This window comes from Sesamum indicum, linkage group LG3, assembly GCF_026168435.1.
Source record: "Sesamum indicum cultivar Baizhima isolate 11 linkage group LG3, ASM2616843v1, whole genome shotgun sequence".
Lineage (NCBI taxonomy): Eukaryota > Viridiplantae > Streptophyta > Magnoliopsida > Lamiales > Pedaliaceae > Sesamum > Sesamum indicum.
Genome location: NC_142659.1, coordinates 26,077,650 through 26,103,582, shown reverse-complemented (window position 1 = coordinate 26,103,582; position 25,933 = coordinate 26,077,650). Strand labels below are relative to the sequence as shown.

The 25,933-nt window shown below is 35.5% G+C and overlaps 3 protein-coding genes across 6 annotated transcripts; 1 reads left to right on the top strand and 2 right to left on the bottom strand.

Moving 5' to 3' along the window:
* Positions 1–197: 197 nt before the first annotated feature.
* Positions 198–7,569, bottom strand: LOC105159010 (6,7,8-trihydroxycoumarin synthase-like). Its single transcript, XM_011075940.3, has 3 exons — positions 6,440–7,569; positions 6,003–6,129; positions 198–786 (listed from the first exon to the last, which is right to left on the bottom strand). Exons 1-3 carry the CDS (start codon positions 7,340–7,342, stop codon positions 308–310), a joined length of 1,509 nt encoding a protein of 502 aa, XP_011074242.1. The 5' UTR covers positions 7,343–7,569; the 3' UTR covers positions 198–307.
* A 1,419-nt stretch (positions 7,570–8,988) lies between these two features.
* LOC110011669 (large ribosomal subunit protein uL2my, C-terminal part) lies at positions 8,989–12,122 on the bottom strand. Of its 2 annotated transcripts, XM_020692216.2 has the most exons (4): positions 11,963–12,122; positions 11,010–11,238; positions 9,648–9,967; positions 8,989–9,306 (listed from the first exon to the last, which is right to left on the bottom strand). In XM_020692216.2, the coding sequence occupies exons 1-3, from the start codon at positions 12,042–12,044 to the stop codon at positions 9,664–9,666; spliced, it is 615 nt and encodes a 204-aa protein (XP_020547875.1). In that variant the 5' UTR covers positions 12,045–12,122; the 3' UTR covers positions 8,989–9,306; positions 9,648–9,663. The 2 variants fall into 2 exon arrangements, with proteins under 2 accessions (XP_020547875.1, XP_088734402.1); XM_088878276.1 differs by lacking the exon at positions 8,989–9,306 and having other exon boundaries at positions 9,399–9,967.
* Positions 12,123–18,191: 6,069 nt separating this feature from the next.
* Positions 18,192–24,718, top strand: LOC105158814 (integrin-linked protein kinase 1). 3 transcript variants are annotated; one of them, XR_016064834.1, is made up of 13 exons: positions 18,192–18,550; positions 18,726–19,354; positions 20,291–20,365; positions 20,445–20,549; positions 20,840–20,925; positions 21,433–21,553; positions 21,913–21,992; positions 22,229–22,291; positions 22,405–22,523; positions 22,928–23,013; positions 23,511–23,635; positions 23,776–23,927; positions 24,382–24,398. XR_016064834.1 is itself a non-coding variant. In XM_011075693.3 (13 exons), exons 2-13 carry the CDS (start codon positions 18,923–18,925, stop codon positions 24,386–24,388), a joined length of 1,431 nt encoding a protein of 476 aa, XP_011073995.1. In that variant the 5' UTR covers positions 18,193–18,550; positions 18,726–18,922; the 3' UTR covers positions 24,389–24,718. The 3 variants fall into 3 exon arrangements, 2 of the variants coding, with proteins under 2 accessions (XP_011073996.1, XP_011073995.1); XM_011075693.3 differs by having other exon boundaries at positions 18,193–18,550; positions 23,796–23,927; positions 24,382–24,718; XM_011075694.3 differs by lacking the exon at positions 24,382–24,398 and having other exon boundaries at positions 23,796–23,931.
* Positions 24,719–25,933: the final 1,215 nt, after the last annotated feature.

Below are 25,933 nucleotides of genomic sequence, written 5' to 3'. Positions count from 1 at the left end.
AGCAATGAGTATGATCAAATCCATAGATATTGATTTTCTCTTGAGATTATTGGTTAATCATCAATGTCCTAGATTTTTATATAAATAGTCTATTATTATGTAAATGTCCTAAAACTGGAGAGAAAATTGGCTGAATGGATGCATCACGAAATTGCAGAGCATGGGATGATCTAACAATTGAGTTATAAACGCAAGGATGAAAATGAAAATTACCCTTCATAGCACCACGTACATTTTTCTTCCATTAGTTTCATCTTGTATCCTTTTCATAAGCCTCGCAGTTTCCCACAATTCGTCCAAAACTTAGCTAAACACGTTTCTTAGGTACAAGGAGAAGTGGATTTTTCTTGAGCACGGTTATTCCAGGTAATGAATCGGTATCAATATCTTGTTCTTGCATTCCAGACTGCAATTCCCAATCAAAAGAGTAGAGGAGATTTGCTACCGTTAGCTCCACATTTGCAAGTCCCATATATATACCGGGGCAGATTCTCCGGCCAGAACCAAACGGAAGTACCCCAAAATGGTGTCCTTTTATATCAACATCACAATTCAAGAACCTATCAGGAAAGAATGTATCTGGATCTTCCCAGTACTCGGGATCTCTTGCAATGGCCCATGCATTAACGTAAACCATCGACTTGGCTTGAATTTTGTAATCTTCTAAGATGCAATCCTCCATTGTTTCTCTTGGGATTAGTGGAATTGGGGGGTACAATCTCAAACTCTCATTTATGACTGCCCGCAGATAGGGAAGGTTCTGAATGTATACTTCATCTACCTTACCTTTTGTTGGAATCCTTGGAACTCAGGCTGACATGAATTCCCAATGCAACAGGATGGAAGATCAAGCTGCTGCAGGTGGTGGAGTTGCTGATGTTGTTGTTCATCCCTTGGACAACGGATAGAAGAGAATCGCGTTTTTGCATTCACGCCTTCCTTTGTATTTTAGCCTTTTTGTACAGTCATGGGCTTATGTCATTTATTCGGCATGCTATAGGTCCACGTAAGCATGTTAGTTAGTTGCGGATTAGTTAGACAGTTGCGAGGTAATTCAGTTTATTTAAAAGGGAGAGATCGTCTTCTTCATTTCGACTGTAACAGAACACTTGAACAGAAATGGAGTTTGGGCCTTTGAAGGGCGATTTCTCTGAACAAGATTGCATTTTTACTGCTTCTTCGAATTGTGATTTCTACATGGTATCAGAGCCTTCATTTTGAAGGTCTCTTGATACGTCAGTTCTACGGTTTGTTTTCTGTAAATTGCTGAGATTAGAAGCCTAGTCATGGCGGATTCTCGAACACTGGAGACCGATCAATATGAAAGGGATGTCTTGTACCTTCATCCCTCCGATAATTCGAGCTTTGTGCTCGCCTCTTCACCTCTGATTGGCACCAACTATCTGACATGGAGTAGAGCGGTTTATGTCGCTCTTGGCTGCAAGATGAAGTTAGCCTTCATCGATGGAACTTTTCCTCGACCGGCAATAGGATCTGCTCTATTTGAACAATGGAGAAGAGCAGATCTCATGGTTACTTCATGGTTATGGAACTCGATTTCGAAGGAAATTGTAGAAGGCTTTATGTATGTGAGCTCTTCTCGTGAGCTTTGGTTGGAGATAGAGGCAAGATATGGCTGTAGCACTGGACCAACGATATATCAGTTACAGCGGGAGATTTCATCGATTTCGCAAGGAAACATGACACTAACTAGTTACCTGACGAAACTGAAAAAGCTATGGAATGAGCTCTTTTGCCTATCACCACCACCTAAATGCACTTGTGGAGGATGCTCTTGCGGGATAAACAAGGCTATCGCAGAGACGAACAGTGCCACACAACTCATGCAGTTTCTCATGGGGCTCCATGAGACTTTCGATAAAGAAAAGAGCCAATTACTTATGATGGATCCGCTACCTGACTTGGAGAAGGCTTTCTCCATGACTTTTGCTGTGGAACAACAACGTAGTGTGCAGATGAACCTTGTTGACAATGCCAATAATACAGCATACCAGGTGGCTTTAAGAGACAGTGGAGGACCGCGTAGGCAAGTACAGAGGCGCAGAACAGTGTTCGAAAAGGATAAACGAGGCTTGCTTTGCTCTCATTGTCATAAACAGGGACATTTGAAGGAAACTTGTTTTCAAATACACGGTGCACCTGAGTGGTATAAAGCACTAAACGAGAGGAAGAAACAACCCGGTGGAGCTTATAATTTTGCAGGGAACTTAGACACTAAAGAGGTGGACAAAACAGATATGGTGGCAACCAAAGCAGATGCACAAACGGATGTTGTCAGTATGGTGGCAGAATTGCTGAAACTTATGAAGAATAAAGAGACGAGATCAGATCCTATTTCAAGCTTTGTGAATTACATTCAATCTGATGAGGAATTTGCAGGTAATACCTCTGTTTCTAACACACTTGGAATGGATGATTGGATAATTGATTCTGGGGCTACAAATCACATATGTGCGCATTTATCAAACTTTGAGTCATATTCTGTTCCTATTCGAACACATTACATCTATCTTCCTGATGGATCAAAGAAAGCAGCTGCATATGTTGGTTCAGTAAACTTGACAAATGATGTTAGACTTGAGTCAGTGCTTTACATCCCAAACTTCTCTGTCAATCTTATTTCTGTAAGTCAGCTCTGCAATGGAGGGAACTACAGTTGTATGTTCAATCAGTTTGGGTGCGTGTTGCAGGACCAGGTGACTAAGAGGGTGCTGGTCAAGGGAACATTGCACAAAAGATTATATACTGTGAAGGCCCCTGTTTCTGCAAGTTCTATTTCTTCTTGCAAGTTTTCCCCTACATCTTGTACTGTTTTTTCTGAATGTAATGAGAATCTTTGGCATGCTAGATTGGGGCATGCCTCTATGGCAGCTATCAAACATATTCAAGAATGTAATCTCTCGAGTAATTCGTTGGAAATGAAGTGTGAAATTTGTCCCAAAGCAAAACAGTCCAGAATTCCTTTTAAATACAGTGACTCGCACACTACTACGCCTTTTGAGCTGGTTCATTTGGATGTTTGGGGTCCATACAAGACATCCACCTTGACGGGTTGCAATTATGTCTTGACGATCTTGGATAATTATAGTAGATCATTGTGGACATATCTTCTTAAACAAAAGGATCAAGTGGTTTCTACGTTGCACACCTTCATCACTATGGTTGAAACACAGTTTGCAGCTAAAGTTAAGGTGATTCGATCGGATAATGGATCCGAGTTTTTGAATATACACTGTGCAACTATGTGCCAAAGGCTGGGGATTATACATCAGACGTCGTGTGTTTATACTCCCCAACAGAACGGGAGAATTGAGAGAAAACACAGACAATTGCTCAACATTGCCAGAGCACTAATGTTTCAAGCTGCTCTACCGCTTCGGTTTTGGGGTGAATCAATATTGACTGCTACCTATATCATGAATAGAACTCCCACACACATTCTACATTGGCGCACTCCTTTCGAGTTGTTGTTTGGCACTGTACCTACATACGGGCATCTTAAAGTTTTCGGGTGTCTCTGTTTTGCAACGAACACCAACCCACACAAATCTAAGTTTCAAAAAAGAGCTCACAGATGTACATTTCTTGGATACTCGCCGACACAAAAGGGGTATAAAGTGTACGATCTAGAGGATCACACTTTCTTTGTCTCTAGAGACGTGGTTTTTCATGAATTGGTCTTCCCTTTTGCCCAAGAACAGGCTGCAGACTCGCTTGATTGTCCTCTTCCAACCATCACAGCTGGGGTCAGTCACAAGGATACTCAGGCCACTGCTTCAAGCCCACTTGTATCTGCAGCACCATTTGATTCCACACCTATGTCTGCTAGTGGAGTTCAACATGATGACAGTGCCTCATTTCAGCAAGATAACAGTGTCTCAAGCAGCCAACCTCTTCTTCGAAGGTCCACCAGAATTACCCGCAAACCACTTTGGTTGGATGATTTTGTGTGCCACAATAATTCCATCTCTCTGCTCCCAACTTCAGCAAGTTACTCATCCTTTGTAGCATCATTGACGACCTTGCAAGAGCCTCGTTCATTTGCAGAGGCTGTGAAGCATCCTGAGTGGAGGGCGGCGATGGATGCTGAGTTGGAGGCTTTGGAACGAAATCAGACGTGGAAGTTGACAACTTTACCTGCAGGTAAACGAGCTATAGGTTCGAAATGGGTGTACAAGATTAAACTACGGGCAGATGGGAGTGTTGAGCGATGTAAAGCACGCCTCGTGGCGAAGGGCTTCAATCAAGTGGAGGGGGTTGATTACACAGAGATTTTTTCGCCTGTGGCGAAGGCAGTTACCATTAGACTTTTCTTTGCTTTGGCTGCAGCTCGGGGTTGGGTGCTGGAACAATTGGACGTGAATAATGCTTTTCTTCATGGGTACCTACAGGAGGACATTTACATGACACCTCCTGCTGGATATAAAGTGGATTCTGGTCTCGTTTGCAAGTTGGAACGCTCGTTGTATGGCCTGAAACAAGCCTCGCGACAATGGAATGTCGAATTGACGTTGAAGCTGCAGCAATTTGGTTTCAATCAGAGTGCACATGATCATTGCTTATTTCTTTTACACACTGCTAATGGCTTGATTTCACTCCTTGTGTATGTCGATGACATACTTCTTGCAGGTGCAGACATTGATGATGTTAAGAAGGTTAAAGCCTACCTGCATCAACTCTTCACAATTAAGGACATTGGCCAAGCTCGTTATTTCCTGGGTTTGGAGATTGCTCGCAATTCGCAAGGGATCTATCTGGCTCAAACTAAATACGTGATGGACATTCTTGCTGACACCGGGTTAACTGATGCTAAAATTGCTGCTACGCCTCTGCCACCTGGGCTCAAGTTGAGCTCTAACACTGGTTCTCTGCTTCCGACCTCTGATTCATATAGGCGCTTGGTCGGACGATTACTTTATCTCAGCTTCACAAGGCCTGACATTTCTTACTCTGTACAGCAGTTAAGTCAATATGTCAACCGGCCTTGTGAAGCTCATTGGAAAGCTGCACTCCATGTAGTCCGTTACCTAAAAGGTTCGCCTTCCCTTGGACTGTTCTTTCCCGCTGCCAACTCTCTTGAACTTCAGGCTTTCTGTGATGCGGATTGGGCATCGTGTCCTGATTCCAGACGTTCTTTAACTGGTTTTTGTGTGTTCCTTGGGCCGGCTCTTCTTTCTTGGAAGACTAAGAAGCAGTCGACTGTGTCTCGTTCGACCGCCGAGGCTGAGTATCGGAGTTTAGCAGCCACGGTATGTGAATTGCGTTGGTTGTCGTATTTGCTTGCTGACTTTGGGGTTTCAGTCACTTTGCCGATTTCACTTTCATGTGACAATAAAGCTGCAGTCCATATCCTTGCGAACCCAGTTTTCCACGAGCGGACGAAACACATCGAAATTGATTGTCACGTTGTTCGTGATGCGTATAAGGATGGATTTATCATGCCTGTTTTGGTTCGGAGTCTTGCTCAAATTGCCGATATATTCACGAAATCTGTTTCTGTCAAGCTCTTCAGTTCATTCATCTCCAAGTTGGGCCTTGTGTGCTTTGCCCCCGTTCCCACTTGTGGGGGGGCTGTTGGAATCCTTGGAACTCAGGCTGACATGAATTCCCAATGCAACAGGATGGAAGATCAAGCTGCTGCAGGTGGTGGAGTTGCTGATGTTGTTGTTCATCCCTTGGACAACGGATAGAAGAGAATCGCGTTTTTGCATTCACGCCTTCCTTTGTATTTTAGCCTTTTTGTACAGTCATGGGCTTATGTCATTTATTCGGCATGCTATAGGTCCACGTAAGCATGTTAGTTAGTTGCGGATTAGTTAGACAGTTGCGAGGTAATTCAGTTTATTTAAAAGGGAGAGATCGTCTTCTTCATTTCGACTGTAACAGAACACTTGAACAGAAATGGAGTTTGGGCCTTTGAAAGGCGATTTCTCTGAACAAGATTGCATTTTTACTGCTTCTTCGAATTGTGATTTCTACACCTTTCCTACCTACCAATTCTCTTATTTCTATTTGTACTTTCTTCATGACATCGGGGGCCTTCATCAGAGCAGTCATGGTCCAAATTATCGAGGCTGTGCTCGTGTCAATTCCAGCAATGAATATATCCTGTATAGAGTAATGAAAAAAAATTATTAAAAAAAAACATATCAATCACAATCCCCCCAACCCCACCAAAAAATAAATAAATAAAGTTCAACATTATTCTCCTAAACTTTTTCAAAAAGAATCTCTCTGTCTCCGACGTCAAGGAGTCATATTCCCCTTATTCTAAAAATTCAAAAGTTGCGTCACGATACACATCTCTGATTTTTTTTTTTTCCTATGCATGTTTTCACTTGCCTGGGGGACTTATTTAATTTAACCTCAATTTATCGATCTAGAGAAATTATGCATATATAAAAGCATGGACATCTACCATTAGCATTGCTTTGACGTGATCCCAAGTGAGATTGCTGGAAAGCACGTTTTGTTCTTTAAGCCGAATCAGGATATCAAGAATATCCTCCTCCTCTTCCTCCTCCTCCAGTGTCTTTGGCCTATTACGATGACGATGGTCCTCAATAAGCTCTTGGTAGAACATATCCAAGCTTTTCCAAGTTGCATCAAGATGAGCTAGCTTTCCAGTGAGTTTATCCACCCAACTAAACAGACTATAGTAATCAGATACATAAATATCGGCCATCGCAGCCTGAGCATCACGCACAAGCTTGTTAAACCTTCTGCTTTCGGATCCCCGTTCATCGTATCTCGTACCAAAAGCAATCCTACATATTAGTGTGGTCGCCAGATCCGTGACCATCTCACTTAGGTTGACAACTACTCGATCGGATGAAGAAGCCAAGGCCTGAATCTTCGCAACCATGCGAGAGATTTCATCTTCTCGAATGGGACGAAAGGATTGAGCCTTCTTGATGCTAAAGAGATGAACAACTGAGACTTTCCTCATCTCCTTCCAGTAATCAGAGTAGGGTGAAAAGGCAATGTCCAGGCAGTTGTAGGAGAGCTTCTGCTGCCCAAGTAGCTTCGGCCTGCTGCAAAATACCGAGTCTTGTGTCTTCATCACTTCCTTAGCCAATTTTGCTGACGAAACTACGAGAACTGGGACAGGGCCTAGCTTCATGTGCATGAGGGAGCCATATTTCCTGGAAAGTTTCCATAGATGAATATGAAGATTGGTGGGGGTGACAAACTGGTGCAAGTTTCCAATCAAAGGCAGCCCTGGAGGACCAGGCGGGAGAAGGGGTTTTGCTGCCTTTCTGTTCTTGTGGAAAAGGTACATGAAGATGACCGGTAAAGCTAATATCAGCAGGAGAATCATTGTTGATTTGGTATGACGAATTTGACGATGCTCAGGAAAAGAAAATTTGAGTTTGAAGAGGTGGAGTGACGATTTTTGATTTAATTGTATGTGGTTAATGACTGCACGAGCTGTTCACGTGCACATAACAAGGTGGGCAACTGACAGCATCGCCAATTAATCTGCTCTTCTTTAGGCTTTTTCCTTGTCAGTTTTACGAAAAGCTCCCTCTCCTTTTCAAGATGATGCAAAAGAACATCCCATTTATTACATACTATTTTTATTTTATATTTTCTTTTAAATTAGTAGTAGTTGTTGCACACAGTGTTCTCGAGCAGATAAAAACAAATCATAGTGTAAAAAAATTGTGAAAATATATTAATGTAGTATAAGGTGAGGATAAAGAAATTGAAGTTTGTGAGAAGAAATAAATGTAGGGTAAGGTGGAAGACAAAAAAAAAAATAAACTATAATTGTGGATTTTTTAAAAATATAAACATTTATGATTAAAAAAAAACATGGGGAAGGTGAAAAGAAAATATAGAATAGTGTGTTGAGAGAAAAAAAAAATAATTATGCAACCATTAAAAAATATTCAAGTTACTATTATAATCATTTTTTTTCTTAACAGAAGAAATTAATTAAAGGGTAAATGTAGGTTTTCAAAAATTTATACGATAAAGGGGTTTTTTTTTTACAATATAGATAAATTGATAGATATCGACAAATAATTAATTATTCAAAAGAACTTTTCAAGATAAATTATATAGTATACGATTTAGGATTAATTGGGACGGTCATCTAGAAGTATAGTGAGATAATGACTGCGTCTCCATTAATTTATGCCCCAATTGACTTTAATCATGCATTGAAAAAACAAAAGTTAGGCACAATGGTGATTTCAATTAATTTTATTAATCACACAATTGCAATTTAATTAATTTTCTCAACCCACTAGTTCAGGTTTCTTTTTCGTCACAAACATATGATTTTTCTTTGTTAACATTCCCCTCTCAAATAAATGAATACAAAATAAAATCAAAATAGTTTCCAACATCGTGAATAATTTGGGATGTTATCTTCTTGATATTACATATATATACAACCAAAATTAGATATATGCATGAAAGGGTTTGTGATTCACGATCACTACCACCTTTACCCCAAGTTTCTTGATGCGGTTGTGCCGCTCATAAGAGAATGGAAAATTACTTATGTGGAAGACATAGCCCAAGGCCTTGAAGGCGCGCCAAGCGCCCTGGTCGGGTTCTTCTCCGGTCGCAACATCAGGAAACAGGTTGTAGTTATTGCTCGTGAGTAGGTATGGAGGTTCAGTGCTTCATATGTGCGGCAGTCGAGCTTGTATATGGATCGAAAAATCATACACGATGATACCAGTATTTCAGTAGTTTGATATTGGATTAAATGCAATTTTGGTCCTCTAACTATAGTTAAATCCCATTTTAGTCCTTTAACTTGTTAGAGTTTGGATTTGGTCATGTATGTAATTGAATTGCTCAATTTTAGGACTATTTTCGCCGGAAAAATACCAAGCCCGCTGGAAATTTCCACGTGGCTCCTACGTGGACATTTAAATTGGGGTTGGGACCTCATTGGTTGACATTTAAATGACTTGGCAAATTTTTGAATAAAAAAAAAATAGGGAAGAAAAGAAAAATAGATTTTTAAAATTAATATAAAACTAGCACAGTAATGGTATTCTAATTCAGTATAATTTCAGAGTTATTTGAATTGATTCGTGCATTGCTCAGAATTGTCGTGACTCAAAACAAGACTCCAACAGACAAGAAAAATTGACAGAAAATGTAGCTTTCCCACAAACTGTTGTGTTATTGCCTGAAGTTCAGGAGGTTTTTCCACAGCACAACCATTCGACTACGGGAAATTGGATAAGAGGAACGTGTCCGGTCACCCATCGTCTGAATCTAATGATATTGCATGGATCTATAGGTCCAGAATTTCACCTACAATTACAACCCCAAAGCAAGATCACAATGGCCGAAGTTTTATGTTCCGCTAATGCCCAATACAGTCTTGATAGACATCATATTCTAAGTGAACAATGACAAATCAACAACATAAACCTTAAAACTGTAATTCTGTGAAAGCCATCATGTCCGAGTAGTGGAAATGAAAATGGAATGACTACCCAGAGTAATGTGTCGGAGAAAATTTTGTAACGTTTGGAGGAACATATAGCCTCATAGCACCACTACATCATTTTTCTTTAGCTTCATTTTGATAATGGAAGTACATCAATATAAATCAATGAACAACGTTCAGGCAAAAAGGGGAAGCACCCAACCTGTTCAGAAGATCCCTTACATCCTTTTCTTAAGCCGTGCAGTTTTGTATCCACACTTAGTTGGCTTCCCCCAGGGGGTAAGAGAGACTCGGCCGTGACTCCCACTACTCTTACTCCTTCCTTCACCACCACCATGTGGATGATCAACTGGATTCATTGCCACACCTCTCACAACAGGCCTCCGGCCAAGCCATCTGCTTTGCCCAGCCTTCCTCAGTTTCTTTGTTCCATGTTCAGGGTTTGAGACCGTGCCTATAGTAGCGCAACATCTCTTGTCAATCAGTTTCTTGACTCCAGATGGCAGTTTTATCTCGCAATACCTAACCAAAATCAAAAGGCAAACTAAAGGACTAATTCAGAAAGAAAATATAAACATAGAAACCCCACATGTAATCAAAAACAAAATAAGCTGCCGATAACCCTTGCATGTTTTGCATTAACAGTATGAGAGCATAAAGCCTTCGTAGTTGTAAATCGGTATGACAGCATTCAGATTTGCAGGGTAGCAGTGGATAATGTAACAAGCAGGTGCTTAAGTATAGTTCTGAGCTTGGACATAACACTTACAGTGTCCTAATGTAACCAGAAAGAAAAAAGAAGGTTCACACAAAGAGTGCAAATCAAGACACTTATACCATCATTACATGGTGCAGAAGTATATTGGAGAAATGACGCATATCAACAATTATAATGTTACATAATGGATGCAAATTTACTAAAAATCTTCCACAGGAAATCACCAACAGCAACTAAGAGGATGCGTTGCAAATTGTCTAACAAGTAAACAGTATGAGCTGACATTGCCATTTTCTCCTAGTCAAGTTTAAAGAAAGAGAGGTTTCAATCTCTGAAGCACAACACGAGCCATTAATTGTACTGTTTTACATTTTGCTTTACATTTCTAACTTTCTACAGTCCTAATATACCAATACTCCTCCCTCAAAGTGAGTAGCAAAGCACGAATGGATGCCCACTGCTTAGCATTGAACAAAAATGGCCAAACCAGCCCAGGTGGCTGGTCAATCTCATAGATCTCATCGACCGCAGTCCATGAATAGTAATATCGTATGAACATATTAGTTGCAATCTGTTGAGCTCTATTTGGAACTTCAAACTTAAAATTCTAACTTTATGAAACTTCTCTGGCAAAATGCTCTTCAGTCAAGTCCTTTCTTCTCCACATTGACAATATTACTACACACAAAAAATTCATAATACAGAACCACAATGCACAGCAACATTGAACTTTTATTGGTCTTGGAAGTTGAACTATGTCTCTGCCTCTTTGTTAATCACCTAGATAATCAATACTGATTCATTTTACTCAACCAGATACAAAGACTTGTAACTATTTTCCTTTACCTGGTTGACCTGTTGGGCTCAGTAAGTATCTTAGCAGAGGTCCCCGCTGCGCGTACAAGTTTCCCGCCCTGGCCTGGTCGCATCTCAATGTTGTGGATGAGGGTTCCAATCCGCATATTCGACAGCGGCATACAGCTTCCGACATGGGAGCTTATGTCCTGCGTCAACATCTGGGCCATCATTGACTTCCATGATGGCATCCCTTTGGATTCCACATTCTCAACTGCAACTGCAGATCAGGACATAACAATATGCAAAATGTCATAAACCAGGTGGTAAATCACATATTAAATCAAAGAAAGCAGAAACTAAGGTAAATAGTTAGATAAACCATTTATAAGGGCATAGCAATCAATTAAGTCGGACATCACAAAATTTTTGTGCCAGCCCAGAATTTAAAGAATCGCGATCTATGCATTCAACAAACGAATCAATTAAGGAGCAAGAATGATGAATTAGTCAATAGATTAATTCCAAGCTTCAGTCTTTATATTTCTTATAATTACATAAGGAATATCAAGACATCACCAACTAACTAGCAACCAGTAATCATCTAACTAGAAGCTACACAAACACCCACACTTCTAGTTTGATCCTAGCCAAAGCATCATAGTCAACGGAGTTTGAGCTACTTTAAGCTGTGAATAAAATTATCCATTCAGGCACTTCTCCTCCACCGTCATCAGCTAAATCCCAGATCCAAACAAGAATGTTAAAAACTTTGCACTTTCACCATTTCTGTTTTCTAGAACCCACTTGTAAAATCAATCCACGAGTTGAAACCGTCCATCAAAATTCCTCCTTTTTGCACCCATTAAATTCCGTAATTCATATACATCCATCAATACTATAAATTACTACATTAAACGAATATAAGCATCAAAGTTTAAAAGAAAAAATTACTGACATATATACGGTTATACGTATATGTGGAGAGAGAGAAAGGGACTTACCGGAAGAGAGAGATCGAGAAGGAGTATGAAGAATTGAACGGAGGAGAGATGACGAAGCCAAGCGAGTTCTGAAGAGCGCCATTCTTCTTTCTGCTGTTATTTTCAGTTTGGGGCTTAAGGGTTTGGGATTTTGAGGGTTTTAGAAGCGAATACAAGAAATACGGTGTCGTTCTATTTGATTTCTCAAATTCTTCTTGTAAATTATTTCTCTAAGTTAAACCATATGCTATTTCAAATTCTATCAAAAGCTCACCTACAAAAATATTAACCCAAAAAACAAATTAGAAACAAAATGAATTTCAATATATTGGAATAAGGATGGGAAAGAAATTATATTTATATTCCGTATTCAATAATTTGCACGCGCAAGAATGAGAAAAAAATTTGAATCGAGGGGAAAAAAAAAAGAAGGAAATGAAACGGTGATTCCTTACTTGATTTGGTAATTAGAAAAGAATGGTAATAACGAAATGAAATTACTTTTACGATAAATTTGCCCGTCAGAGAATTTTTTTAAAAAATTAATTTTTTTAATTTTGTTTAAATTAAATATGTTGAATTTAATTATATAACAATAGTACTCTCAGAATATATATAAAAAAAATTACAAGCAATTATAAATCATCTCATATATTATTTAAAAGAATACATGAGAAAATTTGATTTGTTTAATTACTTAAAAAATAATTTGTTGCACTAGGACATTACTAACAGTTTTATTTCACAAGAAAATATATTGATATGAACAACTAAATAGGGGGTGTAATTTGGGATTTTGTTCTTGGCAAAACATGTTTTTTTTACTTTTTACTTGGTTTTTTTCAAAAAATAATGATAATAATAATAACTCCGACTTCACGTGCTTCTCACATGATGTTGGTTTCTCACAAAAACGACTTTAGCAGGTTCCATACTTATTTCATCGAATTAAGTAACGATTTTCGTTCATTTTTAAAGGTTTAGACTAAATTTTTAATAAAAAAAATAAAAATGTGAAACTAAAATTGACTATTTTAAAAAGTATGAAACCAATATTGCAAATTATCTGTATTTTGAGACCAACATTGTAATTTTATCTGAGACTCGCTGATGCAGCTTGCGACTTAATCGTGCCACGATGAGGGATGCATTGTCCGTTTTGACTTTATATGAGCCTCGCGATTTTTTATAAAAAAACGCCTCGCTAGGAAAAGAAGGCCCTGAAACTTAATAGTCACCCAAACTCATCATTTACAATCAAAGTAAAACACTCGCCTACATCACTCGCTATCCAATTCTAGTTCTTAACTCTTTGCGCCGAATTGTAATGTCTAAGGATGTTAAAATTGTGGGCTTTAGAGTTTAGACCATGGCAACCACAAGTGACCAATTCAAACTATTCCATGAAAATTAAACAATTAACAAACTCTTTTATTAATTTTACAACAAAACAAAATCCATGTCTTTTTTTTTCAATCGCACCTGATCCTAGCCAACTTGAACTCAATACATACGAACTCGTGATGATCATCCCAAAAATTTTTGTGTCAATGACTAATGTGAAATCATATAGCTCTAGTCCCCCATACTTTAGTACAACTTCTGATGCTCGATACTTTTACGAGCTGAAACTCTTCTCTCCTACGATTTTCCTGACTTAATCATCGACGAGCTATAATTGAAATTTTCGTGGTGTTGTTCTCACGATATTTTGCGTTGTACGGCATATTACAAGATTCCCAACCTCCACAGGCATATTAAGATATTTTCATATTCGAATTATATTATAAGTGGACTTTCTAAACTCAAACGCACATCACATTAAAAATAAAATTTCGACCTACTCAATCGACATTTAGATCGTGGGTTCGAGCTCCACCAATATATAGATATTATTTCTATTAGATAATAGTTATTGATCTGCTATAATAATTATTATCAGTTAATTATACATATTTAATATCGATAATTAATATATCTTAATTGTTACAATTCATAAATATGTCACAAGAATTAAGAAGACTTTGGTTATAGGAGGGAACTCACGTAAAGTTGCTAATATTGTTTAGTCTTGCTTACTCTAATTACTTGGGAATACGCAAAAATTGCATAAACAATTCTCGAATATTAAGTTGCAATCTTCGATGATGGTTCTCAATAGATGCTTCTTGGTCTCAACAACAATAAAGTACATAAATGTAGTACTATTATATTAGGGAAAATCTCATTTTTTATTGTTTAATTTTGGTCTCATTCGTCATAAAAAATTTCAGACCAGACCAAAATTATAAGACGAAAAAAAAAAAATTCTTAACTTTACAAAAGACGAAGAGTGTATCATTTTAAGGGGTATCAATGTAATTTACCCCAAATTATATTATATAGTTCTAAATTTATCGTTTATATATTATTATGGAATATCAGATTAATATTTTGTTTTTTAAATTAAATGTTTACAAGTTTCTCACTCAAAAATAATAACGCATCGAAAACTTTTGATTACTAATTGGGTAAATGGTATAATTAGTCTCTTAAGTTTTATTTATAATTATTTTAATTCCTCATCTCTATTTTCTAATATTATCATTCCTAGAGTTTATATTTTGTTTCAATCCAGTTACTCAGTTAACTTAATTCAAATTCTGACCATATCACGTTAAAGTTGGTATTTTATTTCATTCATGTCCCTCGATCGACAAAAAAAGTCACTAGAATTTCAAAGTTTGTATTGTATTTTCTTCCAATTCCCTTGTTAACTTTCAGGCAAAAATGTTGTCGGAATTTCAATTTTTTAGGGATTAAAGTGGTAATAACTTACACAAATTTAAGGAACTAATTATAGTATTTCCCCATAAGCCTCCTAAAACAAGGGGTTCAGAACGTACACATTATTTTGTTTTCACAAACGACGTTAAATAATGCAACATGCAATGCGATCGGTGCTCGTCGTACCATGAATTTCGTGCAAATTTTTTATTCTAAATTAGTATGAAATGCATGAAAACACCAAGTATATTATCGTAGAAGGTAGACAAATTCCATGGACTGACAAGTCAAGAGGAACCAGGTTGTCAAGGAAGCCAATAATGCAGTTTGTACAAAGCAACTTGGAGAAAGAAGATGTGATAGTATGACTTTGTCTTCACTGTCTGAAATGTAAATTTATTAAACAAAAATAAAATAAAATAAAATGTGAATGTCATCATTGGATGATAATTCCTGGTCATACATCTGGACCAGCCCTCCTATATTTCCTCCAAGAATTCAGCACAAGTTGTCCATTTGCATTAGATTCAACTATATTTAGATTTTCTTTAAAAATATAAAATTATATTTTTTTTCAAAAAATTTTAAAATTATATATACACTGTCTCTGAAAATTTTCCGTCTACATTGTGACCCTTTAGTTAGTGTTTAAACGAAAAATATTACATAAATTTTTAATATTGTCCATCATTTGACATTCTCATGCATATTTTTGTTAATATCAGCATTTTTCTACTAAATCCTAACGAAAGGAGGTCAGAGGTCTAAACTGTGAATTTTCAAAGGAAGTATAAGTATAATTTCGAATTTCTTTGAGAAGAAAGTATAATTTTATATTTTTAAAAGAGGTCAAAGTATAATAACCCTTTGTATTATTATCTATTCAAATATATAAATAGATCTTTTCCATTATTTCAGGAAATCCTAATATTAAATAGTTGACAACCATCCAAATAAAATTAGACCACACATTGTTGGTCCAAAGATAAACAAGTTGAATTTTGATGTGAATTTTTGCCGCTTGTCATGGTTCGAGACCTCAGAGTTACAGGCATTGAAAGGGTTTAATTTTTCCGTTCTGACCCCGAATAAAATTAATTTCAATTTTAATATGAAACGAGAACACTACGAAGAAACAAAAAAAAATCAAATAAAATTGATACTCAAAATGTTACCTTAAACAAATTATATATATATATATATATTTCTATAAAATAGCAAAGTTGACTTGACTTCTAGAATTTTTTATTTTGTCAGTAATTGTATAGTGATGGACTGTTGATAGTTGAAGTGATTTGAATGAAATATTTAAGACAAGTCTTAAATTTCCAACTATCCACATGTTACAAGATTTTAAATTATTTTTGGAAGAGGGACAAGGTAATAAATTGTATATATTTATTGCTATTCTTTTAAATTTTAAAATAAACAAATAACTGTTAATGTTGGACCCAATTGAATAAAAAGACTTGTGAAGATAAAACAAATATTTGTTTTCCAATTATTCTAAATCACTTACCTTCATTTAATTTTTTTGTCATTTTTGTTTTAGGCAAGAAAACATGAAAGTAAAAGGCATGTGGAAATGAGAGAGACATGTTTCCAAAGTTGACAATTTTTCCATCACTGTTTTTGCTTGGTTCAGGCTAATGATTGATACGTAGGAATGAATTTGGAGAGAATAGAATAAATTTAGAAATTGAATAAAAGTCGGAATAAAATTATTTTGATATATTATTCCTATCACTAGAAAAAAAATGATTATTGATTATAATTTTAATAGCTATGAACTAAAAATCGTGGTAAATATTTTTTATTAACCACGATTAAGTAAAATCGATGCAAAAATATACGTTTTTCTACCAAAAAAAGTTATTTGCCATTGCTAAGAGCCATGGTAGCTACGGTAAAAATATTTATCATGGCTTTCAAGCAAATATTTTTGCCACCCTTACAGATACCACGACCTATGACTATTGCATGGCTATTGTCAGTGACTATTTACTACGGCTATTTTATTATTAATGATGGCAATTAGTCATGATTAAATGTTAATGTTTTTTGTAGTGTATGCTTGGTATACCAGAAAAAATGAAAAAAGGAAAAAAGGAATTGAATCAGAACTTTCTAAATTACTCATTTATATGTTTTGCAAATCATAAAAAACTAAGCAACATCTGGGTACATAACAAACATTATTTTAAAATTTTATAAATTTATAGTATGTATTGAATATTTTCCTACATTTAAATTTTTTTGATAAATACTTATTATTTTTCATACTTTAATATACATATAAAAAACATAGATACAACAATATATATATATATGCTATTATATAACATATAATATTACATGTAAATGTCCCACATCAATTAAAAACAAAAAATATGAGCGATTTAATTACAAGTCAGACAAATTGAAAAATCACAATTATGCCACATCTCCTACAGCTTGACAACACCACACTACCAAACACTTAGATAATTAAATATTAGCATTAAAAGTTTCTTACATGACTCTATTAAGCAATATTTTGTTTAATATTTAGTTCATTTTCTTGTTTGAATAATCAAACCCCAATCATATTTTGTGTGCTATATTACTATTATTGGTAATTATATTTAGATTCTAAACAAATAATAAAATCATATGTAGATGTGAAGTCTTCCTTGCCCCATCACTATTGCTACTTTCTGTCACTTCCCTAACCCCCCCCCCCCCCACCCCCCACACACACACAAGTGAAAGGTCCCCTACATGTCCTTCACAACTAGCATACCTTTATTTTTATGATTTACCCTATTTTTACTATCTATTATGAAATTATGAATCTTAATACAAAAATCACTTTTTTAAAAAAAAAAATAATAATTCCAAAATAAATATCTCGTAATTAACTATTTAAGAATCAATTATACAATTGTCGAGTTAGGCTAAGCCAAATCAGAATTTTATCCATCTTCTATACACTAGTATAGAGTTTGCAATGTAGAGTATGATGGAAGCCGACTGCATGATTAATCGATACACAAGATCTTTCGTCCACATTACATCTATTTATACTATTTTAAAAAAAAAATATTAATCGTACTGGTTTTTTATTGTTTTATTTTATTTTTTTTAATAAAACTAGTTCATAATAATAATTTTAGTATTTTTTCGCAACCCACTACATTTTTCTCAGTCATGTTCTCATATTTTTTTAATATCAGAAACTTTGATAATTTTAATAAATTTCTCTACAATTAATTTTTTCTCTCTAATATATATTTATTTTTTTTATAAATTTTCATAGTTTTAATAAATTCAAAATTATAATTTTTCCTTTCTTCTTACTTTATCCCATTTTTTTCCTCACGTATTTCTTTTTTTCATTACATTACGATTTTTTTTGTGTCTTTTTATAATTTTCATATTATTATTTTTAGAATTTGGTTGCAACGAAAAGTAGCTACTATTAAAGAGAAGATGTCGGTACACAAGTGAATTATAACGTCTTTTCCGGTCTATCTTGTGGAATAAAATACATGCAAATCCTTCGCCGACTCCTCCTCCTCCGTTCACCTTTTCCTCCAACTCTGCTCCTCCATCCCTTTTCCACTCTCGCTCAGATCCATCCCTTTTTCATTTCATTCATTCCTTTCCATTTCCTTTCAGGGCTGTCGACCCCGGCTCTCGAAACGCGATCGACCCACCAAAATCCGCAGCTAAATATTGGGAAGCAAGTTGAAGATTATTTTGCATCTCCATTCTTTGATTAAACCAGTTTAAGGAGAAACGAGGTTGAGATTTATCAACAGAAGAGTGTGTTTTCTACCTTTTCCGGGCCTGATTTCATCGGTACAGTGCTGCGTGAGATTATTGTTGTTTTTCTTGTTTTCTTTTGTTTTCTACGTTTTTGACAGAGAAAAAAATGGATCCCATGAGCATTTCACTGGGCTTCTTGCAGAAAGAAACGTGGGATGATTTCCAACATTTCTTTCTGACAGGCTTTCTCATAATCTGATATTTACAGGTGTGGTGTTATTCTGAGATTCTTTGTCTTTTCTGGGCCTTATTTGGAGAAATTGAAGTTAGTTTCAGAAGAATACAATTCTGTTAACAGAAGAGTGACTAGTTGTTGCCGGGTCCCTGATTTTCGTGGGTATGGTATTATCCTGAATAGGACAAGAACCAAAAAACGGACTGTTTTCCAGAGAATTGTGGGGCGCGATGGACGTTGCCTCGCAGTTGAAGCGTGGAATATCACGTCAGTTCTCAACAGGGTCTTTGAGAAAGAGCGGGAAACTGAGTTTTGGGCGCCAGAATTCGATGGACCCCAGGCGGAACAATTTCCGGTTCAGCTTTGGCCGGCAGTCTTCATTGGACCCCATAAGGCGGAACATGTTGCTGGATGATGGCACCGATGAAGGGCTGACGGTGCCGGATAATCTTGATTCAACAATGCAGCTTCTGTTCTCGGCTTGCCAGGGGCATGTTGAAGGGGTGCAGGACTTGCTGGATGAAGGGATTGATGTGAATAGTATTGATTTGGATGGGAGAACTGCTTTGCATATTGCATCGTGTGAGGGGCATCTGGAGGTTGTCAAGCTTTTGCTGAGCAGGGGGGCGAATATGGATGCTCGTGATCGATGGGGCAGCACGGTAGAGTTCTTTTTGTTGCTATTTCATTTTTCATTTCATGGTTATTCATTTGATATTGTGCTGCTTGTTTGCTATTTTCATTATCATATATGTTTTTGGATATTGTTTGTAGAAAGTGCGATGATGCTGGAAGATGGTAATTGACTTAGTCAAGAAGATGATTTCCCAGTTATACTGTTGCATTTTTGGATCATGTTGTTCTGGCATTTATAGTTGACATGATTTTTGTTTTCTTACCTCTAGTTATTAAGCGTTTTTTTATTTCTTAAGCATAATATTTTGTGATTAAGTTAATTTGATCAAATTATAAACTAGTCTACTTGCAATGTAAGTATTCTCCATTTCTAGATTGCTGATGCTATTGTTTTGTTTGAGGGCTAGTTGTGTTTTTATACTCTGTATGGTCAACATGTATAATCTATCCTTGTAGATGAAGATTGATTGTTTGACATATGATAAAACATGCCACGAATGGTTTACTATTGTTCCATTGAATATCTAGAAAGAATTTTATAGGTGAACTTAGTTTAAGAGTTTTTTTCTTATATTTAGGATCCCAAACCCAAAGATGTGATGGTTGCATAAGGGCTCAGTGGCGTGAAACGGGATAAAAAGTTTTTATACCATAAATCTTAATCTTGCCTCCATGAGAAACTCTTTCCATCTGCAATGGATAACTATCATGAATTTCTGAAAACTAGCAAACAGTGTAAAGTCCATTGAGTAGAGATCCTTACTCCCGGTTTTGGTTAATGCTGTTCAACTTGTCAATGATAGTCAAGCAAATTGAGGATTTTGCTGCTTTTGTGCTAGGGACGTCTCAAAATGCTACTTACTAAACTTCTCATACTATATATATTATAATGCATTTGCCATTAGTAATTTGAAAAGGCAAGTTCAGTATTACTTCTTATAAGATTCATTGGTTCGTGACAGGCTGCTGCTGATGCCAAATACTATGGAAATATTGCTGTTTATAATATTTTGAAGGCTCGTGGTGCCAAAGTTCCGGTAAGTGTGAAAAACACTTTGTGGTGAAGCTTCTTTCGTCTTTGATGGCCACTCATAGAAGTTTATGTCATATTCCTAGAAAACCAGAAAGACACCAATGGCAGTCGCAAATCCTCGCGAGGTTCCAGAATATGAGCTCAATCCATTGGACATTCAAATACGAAGAAGTGATGGCATCTCTAAGGTATGGTCTATTTTAGCAGCTACCTCAGCATTGATTTCCAAAGAAATTCAATAGCATGTGCACATTACTTGCGTGACAAAAGTGTATTTCAGATGGCTAAAGTCTAAATGATCGTTTAGGACGTAAAGCTGTTATATTTCTTCTAAGTTTTCAATTGTCAAAGGCTGCATATGTTATTATGTATGGAGAGGACTGCATGATGTACACATGTTAACTTCATGATTTTGCTCGAGTCTCTTACTTCAATTAATTAGACATTCAAATATTTAGTGTCTGATATTTATGGACAGGGATCTTATCAAGTTGCTAGATGGAATGGGACAAAAGTGTCTGTAAAGATACTGGACAAGGACGGCCATGCGGACCCTGAAACTATGTAAATGCTGCCTTAATTTACAACTATTTTGGTTACTGCAAATGCTACTGGTTTATTCATGATCAACAGCTTGCATGAACTACTCAAGATCATGCTAATTCTGTACTGAATAAAACTTAGAGATTGCAAAATTCATTTGTTATAGCCGTAACAACCTAGTATTTTCTCCCTTCTTCACCAAAAAAAATGGCTTTGTTGATAATCAAGTGGTTTCAGATTACCATTTTAAAGAGGATCAGCTACTATTATGACTGAGAGAGAATGATAATTTGATGATTCATGTATTTTACATCAATTTCTTTACCAATCACCAAGCTTTGGTCTGTTGTCAAAATTTTCAATCAGCGAATATCCTGGATGGAGTTAGATCGAGTATAAATATCTTGAAATCTGATGCTTTTCTATCTTATTATGCTTGTTTTCTTTTCTGGTAAAGCTATCTTTTTCCCCTTCTCATGTTTTACGTCATGAAGTGGACTAATTTTCATATGCTGATTTACGCTCCAGAAACGTGTTCAGGCATGAGTTAACTTTGTTGGAAAAGGTTCGGCATCCTAATGTTGTCCAGTTCATAGGTGCTGTCACCCAAAATGTACCCATGATGATTGTTTTGGAGTATCATTCAAGAGTAATCATCTCTCTCTCTCTCTCCCCCCCCCCTCTTGCACCTCCTATTAATCAATCTATCTAGTTATTCATGTGTGATTGTATGGAATATATGTCATACATATCATCACACGGTCATACTTATCTTACATAAAAGTCATGCTTAGGGGTTAATCCCTGTGTTCTGCAGACTTCCTATCTTTGCTGATACGATCGTGTTCTGAACTTCAAGATTGCATGTCATTTAAATTCACTGTCGAGCTTAAGTTGGATAATCTGGATCAGATTATTGTTCGTGATATTTAGTTCTATAATCTGCTCGAGGAGAATATTTATCGACCCTAGTATGTCAGCACTCTGCTCATTACTCTAAATTTTCAGGGGGACCTAGCTAGTTACCTTCAGAAAAAAGGGCGTTTATCTCCATCTAAAGCATTAAGATTCGCGCTTGAAATTGCCAGGTAATCGTCGTTTTTCTGAAGTAAGCCATCAAGATATAACATTTGATCTGTGTCTATTTTGTTCTCTACTCATGTCATTACGGAAACTTGCATTACACTTTCCTTTAGCGTACAATGCACTTAGCTGCAGCATGTTGTTTACACTAAAGTTTGTGCAACTATAGTCCACATTGCTTCTCCTGCTGCTGCTTCGTCTTTCTCTTTTGATATGTCGGATGATAATTTTTTTTTCACAGGGGCATGAATTATCTTCATGAGTGCAAGCCTGAACCAATTATACATTGCGATTTAAAACCAAAGTAAGGCAACTAAATGCTTAAGTTTGTCAGACAGTCCGATTTCTTTTACTTGTTTGGACCTTTTCTCTTGGAATATGTTATTTTTAATATTTGAAATTTTGGTAAGGTGCCAGAAATATTTTGCTCGATTTTGGAGGGCAGCTGAAGGTTGCAGGGTTCGGTGTTATTAGGTTGTCATTGACCTCGCCTGGCAAAGTAAAACTAGTGGAACCTGAAGCCATCGATCGTTCAAGTGAGTCTTCACACATCTATCTATACTATTTATTAAACCTCAATGCCTTAGAGTAACTGATTCTAATTGACGAAATGTGGGTCAACTAAAATGCCCTTAACTTTACTTTTGTTCTTCCTGAGTAACTCTCTAATTAATCATTTTATCAATAATTTTCTATTCATGCATTTTTAAAGTTAAATTATTCGATTAGTTTTGATCAGTTATTCATTTTATCTTCCTTTTCTTTCATTTAATTAAACAAATATAATACTACTTTGAATTATGCACACACATCAAGTGTTCTTTGTCCTAGATATGCAGAGAAGCATCTGTTCAACGATCTTGCTCCGTCCGTAAAAGAACTTAGCTTTAATATTCACTACTACATAATCTCACAGTTTTTCATCTATCTTTCTGTATAGGTTTCTACGTGGCACCCGAAATCTATAAAGATGAAGTATTTGACAGAAGTGTGGATGTGCACTCCTTTGGTGTCATGTTGTATGAGGTACATTTCATTTTCATACTTGCCAATCTTCCAACTATTCGGCATTTTAGTACCTTAAATCATAATGCTAAAGCAACTCAACATTTAGAGTCGTTCTATTACTATCTGATGGGACCACATTAACATATTCTCTTGTGCTACTTTTGGATTCATGGATTTGAATTTTATGAAGGATTTTTTAGAAAAGATTTCAAATGACTCTGTACCAAAAGAATTTGGAACATAAAGATTTAACAAAACATAGTTCAAAATTAGAGTTGAAGGATTTGAAATCCTTCGAATTTACAATTATCCAAACAAATTGAAACGACAAATTTGTTATTAGAAATTTGAATCCATCAACTCAAATGTAACTTCAATGAAATATTTTAAGAACAGAATTACGACTTCTCATGTTGTTCTTCCACCAACGTCTGCAGTTGTCTTGTCGGCTTTTCAATTCATGAGATTATGATGTGATTTACGTCCAATGTTTTCGCCGTTCTCTTTATATTTAGATGATGGAGGGGTCGCCGCCATTTTCTTCCAAGTCTCCCCATGAGGCTGCCAAGTTGATTTGTTTAGAAGAAAAGAGACCGACAGTCAAGTCGAAATCCAAATCTTTTCCTTCAGAACTAAAAGAGTTGAGTCACTCTCTTTTGATTGCAAATGATATGTTTGTTATTATGTAATCTGAACTTTGCTGGTTTGAATTGTGGCTTCAATTCTAAACTACTCGAGAAATTCAAGTTTGTGTTTAAATGCCAAAGTTTTTCTCCATAGTTAATTGTGGTGTATTCCAGTTTGATGGAAGAATGCTGGCATCCGGATCCTTTTGCAAGGCCGACTTTTTCTGAGATTATCGTGCGTTTGGACAAGATTGTTGCGACTTGTTCAAAGCATGGATGGTGGAAAGACACATTCAAACTCCCTTGGTAAGCTCGTGCTATCCTTTTCCCCTTTCTTCTCATTCAACTTTCACTGCGCCACACCTCCTTTGCATCAAATCTCGTTGTTTTGCTTCTACTTCTACAAAAGATGGATTGTTTCCTACATTGCAAATGAGTACAGGTTCAAAATCATCATAAACCAATATTATTAACCTCAACCAAATAAATCAGTGCAAAAACTTAAGTTTTCATTATGGTAATCAACATTTGGCATGATATTGGTGTTAAGATATTAAATTTCAAATGATTCTCGTGTCTACAGTTTTAAACTTTTAGATGAGGTGGTTGTTTACCATTATATCATAGTGAGGTCAGACAAGAGGTCTTGGATTAGAATGTCATTGTAACCCATTTACAAAAAAATTTGACCATGGTAATAAATCATGACAAAAGTCATATTTCTTGCACTATACCTACAAATGGATGTGTGTTCACGCAGGAAATAAGAGGCACGTCGTGGTAAAAGAGCTAAGACATGCCGATGTGTTCAGAAATGCGTCTTCTTTTTGTGCACTTGTTGAAAAGAATAATCATGAGTTGTCGGACCGATGATGTAAGGTGGCCCAGCTGCTAAAAGCGACATGTATACTCCGGTAATAATAATTAAAGCAGGGAAGATCGTTGGGACAATAACTTTCGAGGAAATGTACAAAAAATATTAGTGTGAGCTACGTACCTAAATTTTATAACATGATGCTGTTTTCCAGAAACGTGTATCGTGGACGTAGATGTATATCTATTTTTTTCAATTACAAAAGTACCAATCTTTCTTTCCATTTTTTGGGGTATTAACATTATTCTTGTGCTATTGTATATTGTTATTATGTTATAAATATGCATATTTATATATGAATGTACATCTCCTTTTGTATTTCTTCGTAAACCTATCAGATAGGGCCGTTTTTACTTTTAGACTTTCGCTTCATGGAAGATATTTCTAATTCTAAAGTCTTAAAATTTTAACACTATTGGTATTACTTTGCTAAATGTTAATGGCAAAGGGTCATGCGTCATTAGTTAACAGTTATTGACTAACTAATAAATACTTAAATTATATTTTACTATTTGTATTTTTCAAAAAATGGCTAAAATTTCTCTTGTGTTTTAAAAATAATATACTCTAAAGTTGATTTTCTAAATTTAAATATTTATATGAACATAAACATAATCAATATAACGATTATATGCTATTAATTAATTTAAATGTAATTAAATAAGTTATATTAGCTATTATAAATAATATTTAAAAAATTAAATTGTCATTATTTATAACAAAAATTTATTAATTTCTTCTAAGTATTTTTAAGTTCCAAAAATATTAAATTAATTTCTTAATTTTGTAAAGACTTGTACGTTATAAAAAAATTAATTTATTATTTTAAAAAATAAATTTATTAAAATTAACTCCTGCTGAACTACCTAGACCTCCTCCCGCGGTCACCTGGACTTCGACACTAGGGCGGCAGGGGAGGCTCTGGTGGTGGGGATGCATGGTAGGGGTTAATTTGAGAAAATTTAAGTTTTTTTAATAATTTATAATTTTGAAGTGTTTAAAAGTTAAGAAATTTAAAATTCAAAAATAATTAAAGAAAGTATTAAAAATTTATTTTAAGTACGTGGGATTTATTTAAATATACTTAAAATTAATTAATAAACTATAATTGTTAATCGATTAATATTTATGTTCATATAAATATTTAAATTTAGAAAATATTTTTAGTATATTAATTTTTTTATGTGATTTTAATTTAATTTTTATTGAAATTAATAAAAAATAAAAATTTAATATACTTTTTTAGTATTTTTTATTTAAATAAACATATTTATAAATAATTATTTATTTTTTAGGAGAGAAAAGCATACAAAAAAGAAAAATAAAAAATAATTTCAAAATAAACGAAACAAAGGAGAGTGATTTTATAAATTAAAAAAGGTATTTTAGTAAATTGAGTTAAAAAAAAATATATAGTTGGACTTAATCTCTAAAGCAT

Excerpts from the sequence above, each read along its gene's own strand:
- LOC105159010 (XM_011075940.3), bottom strand. The coding sequence starts at position 7,342 with ATGATTCTCCTGCTGATATTAGCTTTACCGGTCATCTTCATGTACCTT. Across the intron at positions 6,130-6,439 it reads ACGTCAAAGCAATGCTAATG|GATATATTCATTGCTGGAAT; the intron begins GTAGATGTCCAT and ends TACTCTATACAG. Across the intron at positions 787-6,002 it reads AGAATTGGTAGGTAGGAAAG|GTAAGGTAGATGAAGTATAC; the intron begins GTGTAGAAATCA and ends TTCCAACAAAAG.
- LOC110011669 (XM_020692216.2), bottom strand. The coding sequence starts at position 12,044 with ATGGCGCTCTTCAGAACTCGCTTGGCTTCGTCATCTCTCCTCCGTTCA. Across the intron at positions 11,239-11,962 it reads TTCTCGATCTCTCTCTTCCG|TTGCAGTTGAGAATGTGGAA; the intron begins GTAAGTCCCTTT and ends CCTGATCTGCAG. Across the intron at positions 9,968-11,009 it reads GAGCCCAACAGGTCAACCAG|GTATTGCGAGATAAAACTGC; the intron begins GTAAAGGAAAAT and ends GATTTTGGTTAG.
- LOC105158814 (XM_011075693.3), top strand. The coding sequence starts at position 18,923 with ATGGACGTTGCCTCGCAGTTGAAGCGTGGAATATCACGTCAGTTCTCA. Across the intron at positions 21,993-22,228 it reads TTCGCGCTTGAAATTGCCAG|GGGCATGAATTATCTTCATG; the intron begins GTAATCGTCGTT and ends TTTTTTTCACAG. Across the intron at positions 23,014-23,510 it reads TTGGTGTCATGTTGTATGAG|ATGATGGAGGGGTCGCCGCC; the intron begins GTACATTTCATT and ends CTTTATATTTAG.